This window comes from Bison bison, unplaced genomic scaffold (assembly GCF_000754665.1).
Source record: "Bison bison bison isolate TAMUID 2011002044 unplaced genomic scaffold, Bison_UMD1.0 scf7180017864041, whole genome shotgun sequence".
Lineage (NCBI taxonomy): Eukaryota > Metazoa > Chordata > Mammalia > Artiodactyla > Bovidae > Bison > Bison bison.
In genome coordinates, this window is record NW_011494613.1 from 1,585,185 (window position 1) to 1,592,140 (window position 6,956).

The following is a 6,956-nucleotide window of genomic DNA, read 5'->3' on the forward strand; positions in this document are numbered from 1 at the left end:
ATTGGAATAAAATTATTCACATGGGTATCACACACATATATATGTAAAAGGTATGTATCTTTTAGTTTCTCTACCCTCCTCTCTAAAAACAAATAAATCAAATAACACTTACTGAGGCATTACCACTTCGAAGTCGCTCTGCTATAAACTCATCCATCAGATCAGGAACATTAGCATTGCTGCTGCCAATATCACTATTAAGAGGGGGCAGTTTTGTGCTCATGTCCTCTTTATTGACTAAAAACAAATAAACAACTATATATAGTGAGTAAAGACTTAACTACATTTCCTAAATTTAAAACAAACAAAAACAGCCACAACAAATTACCTATGCCATATCAATTATTTGCCAAACATGCATGTAAGAGTAATTTTTCTCCTTTTAGATTTAAGAATTAGTAAATTGATATGTACTTTATTTAACTAAGCAGATGTTAGTCAATCTTCAGTACAACCTTAAACAGCAAGAAAGCTTACAGATAAGCACTAGCTGGGAGTTAGGTTAATATTGTCTATAAAGAAACTGGTATATTTTTCTTTCTTCCTGTCTCTATGCTTCTATTTGGAGCCTCAATAATTTAGAAATTCATCTTCCCCAAAGAATATTTACAAGGAATATATCCCCTGAATTTTAAGTTTACATATTAATAAATTAAAATTCTTTGATCTTGACATAATGTTGTTTCTGTTCACTACACTACAAAATCTAATTTTATTGTTTGAAGAAAAAAGATTTTCACAAAGGTTTTTCTATTAAAAAAAGTTATTTTGAATTTTTTAAGACTATACTGTGGTTTACATTAACATAGACGTTTTAAACCTTGGGAAACTGACAGAAAGTAAGATATTTACTTATTTCACTGTTATGCCATTGAAAAGGAGATTTCTCCACATCCAAAGGAAATCAACACTGTTAATATTCCTAATGAACTTCAAAGCATTTCAGGTTAAGAAAATATACTGGTCAGGAACTTACTGTGAAATACCATTATCTTTATACTACTTGGCCAGGCTTTGCTAAGCTGTCAAATACTGCCCTCAAGTGGCATTAATGGCTCAGTGCAAGATGCAGCGTTCTGTTAATCATGCTAACAAAACCATGTTAAACAAATAAAATCAAAACCTACCTTACTGCTGAAAGTTAATTTTCTATAACTGTACAGTTATTTTAAATTTGAATCAAGATAAAACAGTTACCATAATCTTGCTTTCTGTAATCTGTCCATAGAGGTTCCATATCTAAATCATGATTGGCTATCATGAAACCTTTATGCACATCTAAAATCTCAGAAAAAAGAAAGTAATGATAAGTGTTTTAAGGATATGACTTGCATTCTATACAAATGAATGCAAAACTAAAAAGCCTACAGCTTATTTGGAAATGGAGTACATGAAAGTAACGAAGCACACCTTGAGGTTTAAGACATAATTTCCTCTTCAATAACAATTAACTAAAAATGGTGGTGTTCACTGTAGGACCCTGATTTCCATTATGTTATATAATGTCAAAATAATTCTCTACAAGAAAAAATAAAACTACATAAATCAGCAGTAAAAATAAATGAAACCAATTATTAAGAGCTGGGATCCTTTTAAATGTAAACTATTGGGGGAGCAAGGGAGAAAGTATTCCAACTCCTCAGTAAACTTAATTTCAAGTTCATGTAGTAAACACTAAAAACATTTGATTTGGATAGCCTTTGGAAGGTCATTCAATTTTCCTGTATCCCCTCTTCTCTATCTTGTTCAGCAGCAAAGAGGTTTAACTAAATGCTTTATAAGGGAAATTAGTAATTTAAATAAACATTTTATGCTGGGAAAAATACAGCTGGGGAAAGGCGCATGCATAACCAAACAGAGAGAAAGCAGTGACCATCCCAAAGCTTTTTGATTGCTTATAGCTTGCTTCAGTTGCATTAAGCCAAACTGGTGCTGTCTTCTCCTTTTGCGCTCTGCACAGTTAGTGCTCACCTGCAGCTTTCCTTCCAAAATAGCCCATTACATGACTGTACAGATCCCTCAGTGGAGCCTCTGGTGGCATTCTGTTCTGCCTCTGTGGGGAAACATTTGCCTTCGGCTTCGAAAGAGCATGGACAACAGTTTTATAAACGCCACCCAGGGAGCCCTGCGGTAGTCCTGCCTCGTGACTTGATGACTTAATAGTACTACGACTACCTAACTGATTAGTTGCAATTCCTTCTTTTTGTAATATGGCGCTGGGAATCTCTGTTGTTTCCTTAATTGTTTCACTGCTTGCTGATGCTGCACTAATAGTATCTAGAGGCCTGTACACACCAGGTTTTACTAGCTCTGCAGCACTGTTGGAGCTGGTGTGGGGGTTGCTGATGTTGCTATTACTACCACTAAAGCCACTGAGCTTCCGCAGTCTCATCTTCCATGGAGCCTCTTTGTTTTCCAGAGGATTATAAAACTGAACTGACTCAGTAGAAGGTCTAAAAGTAACATGAACACTATTTCGCTTTTTAGTAGCAATTTTCATGATTTTGGCTCTGTGAGTTACTGTTTCAGACAAGCTCCTTTTAGTTGGAGAAAGCTTGCTAGTGCTTGTAACATGAGGCATTCTACGGTTAACAGGTGCTTTTAGTGTAGTTTTCTTGGCATGCAAAACATGTGGGACAGTGATTTTTTCATTAATTTGCACACCCTTAACCTTTTCAGCTAGTGTTATATCTATACAGGCATCTAATTCTGTGGCTGTTTGTCTATACAGATGTTTTCTCTTTTCTTTATCACAAGGGCTACCTGAACTAGGTTCCGATGACTGTTTATCATTGTTTAGTTGTTTACATTTTTCAGAAGTTTTTGTTTTCATAAAGCTGTCTAACTGGTTGGGTGCACTAATATTTGTGAAGACAGCGGAGTTTGGTTCTTTTTGAAACTGTATGTTTTCAGGAGTTCCAACAAAAGAGGTGGTATTTTCCGATTTACTTTCCTGGTCTATGTACTCTAATTTATCTGAGGATGATCTTTCATCCTTATTTACTGCAACAGAGATCACTTCCTGTGAAGCTGCATCTTTATCTAACTCGTTTTTACTGTGACTTTCTTGGGTTTCCTTAAAATATTCTTTCAGGGAGGAAAGAAGATCATCATCTCCTTCAAGGTCAATGTACTGGATTTGTTCAAAAGCTGAATCTGCAAGTTCTACTGGATCTATTAAGTGACAGAGATGGTCATATATGCTATCACCAACTTCCAGAGAAGACTCTCTACTATGAGTATCAGTGATGTGGCTCTCAGTGGATCTAGTTATTGAAGAAGCCTCTGTGGAACTCTGCAAGCTTGGTGCATGACGGGATGAACTGTCAATGACAGGCACTGCACCTTTGGCTCGTTCAACAGTGAATGGTTCCAAGATGTCAGAAGTGCTGCTACTTCGAGGCAATGGCTGCTCCTCACTCAAAGCACCAAAAACTTCATTTCCAGTGTCTTCACTTTGTGAAAAATGTCTGACTCTAGTTGGACGAGGAAGTATTTGAGCATCATCAATATCTGTAAAAACAAAGAAAGAAAGAAAGAAAAATTATAGAGTAGAAACTATACAAATAAAAAAAATAAGTATTAATTTCAACCATTTTCTAAGCATATGCTTAAAAATAAAAAATTTTGAGTTTTTTGTAAGCTCAATGAAAGAAAATCTACAAATTTGTTTTTAAATAATGATGGGCACAAGCCAATATAGCATGTAGTATAAATGAATTAGAAAACTACCAGAATACATTTTAAAATGTTAACATGCATAGAACAAACAGTGAGGTGATGAAACATTTGGAAGTGCAATTAAAGATAGAGCTGTGCCAATAAATCAAGCAATTCAAACTTGCTATTCAATTTTTCTTAATAAAGTTTCAGGCAGAAAAAAGTAGATCTTAACACAAAAAAGCTCATCTTAGTATCCCACTACAGAAACTCCATAGGGTCTCATAATTCCTCTGTTTCCTTCTTACCAGGCAAGAAACATCACCTTTTCTTCAAATTTTGCTTATTTGACCACTTACTACACTTGGAAATCTCTATTCTCTAACTAAAGTTCTCTTTGTCAGGAAACTAGTTATCTGTTCTACTGAGGTATTTTACTTTATTTTATTACACTATTAAAATCTATTTACCCCTACCCTGCAAAATCTATTCACCCTATCAAATAAAATTAATACACTGCTAAAAAAATTCTACTTTTTCATGTTTGACACAAACAGCATTAATTTACTAGGAACCAATCTCCTCTGCCAAACACTGGCCCACTCCATTAGGTAACCATGGAACCCTAAAAACTGCACCTACAGCTTCTTACATTTCTTTTAAAAATTACAGATTTGAGAGTCAAAATGGACATTATAGATTATTTAACTCTCCTACTGAACAAACTGAGTCCTAAAGAGAGGAAACCACTTCTCAAGTTTGAGAAGCAGGCTTAGTGTTCTATGTCATTACATTGTTTTTAGTGCCTGAAGTGATAAGTATATGATAAATTTTCAAAAATATGTATAAAATTGAAAATTACAATATGAAATACTATTTAATTGTAGAGATATATACAAATTAAAACATTTACTACTGATAAAATGTCATGTCTACAAAAACATCTTGGCATTTTACTAAAAGACATGTTCAGAAAAATACCATGAAAAAGGGACAAAGTCAAAAAGTCTGATATTGGTACTCATTAGACTTGTAATGCATAGATTAAAAGTAACAGAACTATAACTGATGAAAATGAGAAGATTTAGATCCAGAGAAAACAGTTACTTGTCCAAGATCACAGATATATTTATTGAAATGGTGCAAGATCTAAAACTTAGGTTTTCTTACTCTAGACTCTGAGAAGTAAGTTTTCTCATTTATAAAATGGGGACAGTAATTCAAAATATTCTTGTGGATCTACGTGAGGGATGAAGAGAGGCTGGTACCTCTGCTATTTCACTGATATCACTTTCTTTGTATGAGATCCAAAAGGAGCCACCTTATACTAAATTCAAATCAAGAGCAGTTTGTGATATACTAAAATTGCACTATATTCCTGAAGATATACACTGAAACTCCCAATACATGTCAAATATAAACTATCTCCTAAAGTTGAAACAACTCTTTATCATTAAGTTGAAGAGAATACTTTAAAAAAATGTTAGCTTTCTTCTTCATACACTTTACTTACAAATTCTTCTAAATGAAAAACAAAGCATTTCCGCAGAAACTTTATGATATATTGTAATACTGTAGCAGATAAGTAATGCATATTTGTGCATCTTGACAAACGCGAAGTATTTTTGGTTTGTGTCCCATAATAGGTCATAAGAACCTCTGCCAAGAGATTATATTCACCATGCACTCCAGTTTCTTCCCACAAAATGTTCTAAAAGGACTCAACAAAGAATAAAGATTACATAATTTTTCTATAAAAATTAAGAATTTTATAGTAGGAATTATTTTTTTAGCTGCAAATTTAAAATCAAAATATTAAAACCTTATTAAAATCTAACGCTGAGATTAGAAAATATATGAACTTCAGGAAAAAAGCTGAATATTAGTATTAATGTCTAGTTTCCTTTATTGATAACCTCATACTTTTTCCATTCTAAAGAAACCAATAAAGATTACTGTGAAGTTCTGTTTTTAGGCATTTCCTCCCAATCCAGTCTTCATGTTGCATGTTAGGAAATTTAGCCATTATTTCAGCTTGTTTTTCCCCTAAACTTTTGTTAGTACATATGAATATCTAAAAAACGTTCAAGTCTAAGAGGGCAAGGGCTTTGAAGAAAATGAAAATATTTTTGTAACAATAATGTACTGTTAGTAAATCTAAGTTTCAAAAAAAAGCTTTCTGAAAGTTATAAGTTTTAAAATACAGTTCTTACCCGGGCATATAACACTAATACTAATTGCATTAAAATCAAAGAAGAAAGTAACTGCAGAGAGGAAATCAAAATCAGCATTTGAAATTAAGCAAAATTGCCTCTAACAAGGCTTAAAGTTTAAAGAAATAAAAAAGAATAAAACTAAAAATAAAAAAAAGAAGATAGGAGAAAAAAAAATGAGAAGTAATTTCTTTCTTTTTTGCCAAATGATAATTTTTATGAGTAAAATTCTATTTAAAAAAAAAAAGAAATAAACCTGAACCTTATTGAAGATAATGTCTAAATGACAGCTCAATCATACACAGCTGTCCTGTATTCATTGGGGACTGGTGTCCAGGAGCCCCCGTGGAAACTAAAATCCACAGACATTCAAGTTTCTTATATAAAATGGACAAGTACAATAAATACAGTTGGCTCTCCAAACCAACAGGTTTACTTGTATTCAACCAACCTTGGATATGAAGGACCGACCGTATAGTCCTTCCTACATGCACTGTTCTAAGTATCTTATGTATATTAACTCATTTAATCCTCACAATAGCCTCATGAATTAGGTGTATTATCCCCATTTTACACATGAAGAAACTGTAAGACTTGCCTGAGGATACACAGCTAGAAGGTGGAGAGCTGGGATTTGAAGGAAGGCAAAAATTAGTCCAGGTTCTTATCTCCTGAATAATATATATATGTATTCATGAAATAATTAAAAATTACTATTAATACATTATAAATCATTTATTTCCATAAAGCTAAGAATCTTAGGAATCAAAACTTAGGTCAACTACAAGTATTAGTAAATTATACAGAAAAACACAATGGATAAACTTTGTATTGGATTGCTGAAAATAATGGTAATAACAGGTTAAAACAGACATGGCCTTTAAAACTACTTAATTACGCTGCTTACATTTTACCTTGAACAAGTGTCTAATTAAACTAGTTCAGTCTAAAGAATAACTAACCAATGACCGAACAAAACAAGAAAAAAGTTTTTTAATAAACTTAAAAAAATAAGTGAACATTTGAGAAAATGCTTCCTATAGAGCCTAAAAAGTATTTGAAATGTCAAGTTTCACCTCTGGA

At 33.0% G+C, this 6,956-nt stretch overlaps 1 protein-coding gene across 9 annotated transcripts in view; it reads right to left on the reverse strand.

Moving 5' to 3' along the window:
• RALGAPA1 (Ral GTPase activating protein, alpha subunit 1 (catalytic)) overlaps window positions 1–6,956 on the reverse strand; it is a 211,085-nt gene that overhangs the window by 104,369 nt on the left and 99,760 nt on the right. For 6 of the 9 annotated variants that reach the window (XM_010835304.1, XM_010835303.1, XM_010835302.1 and 3 more), the window contains 2 exons: window positions 1,972–3,513; window positions 113–237 (listed from right to left, as the gene is read on the reverse strand). In XM_010835304.1, the coding sequence (XP_010833606.1) occupies window positions 113–237; window positions 1,972–3,513 (1,667 nt within the window). The remainder of the gene's footprint in view (window positions 1–112; window positions 238–1,971; window positions 3,514–6,956) is intronic. The other 3 variants (XM_010835311.1, XM_010835310.1, XM_010835309.1) reach the window with 1 other exon arrangement.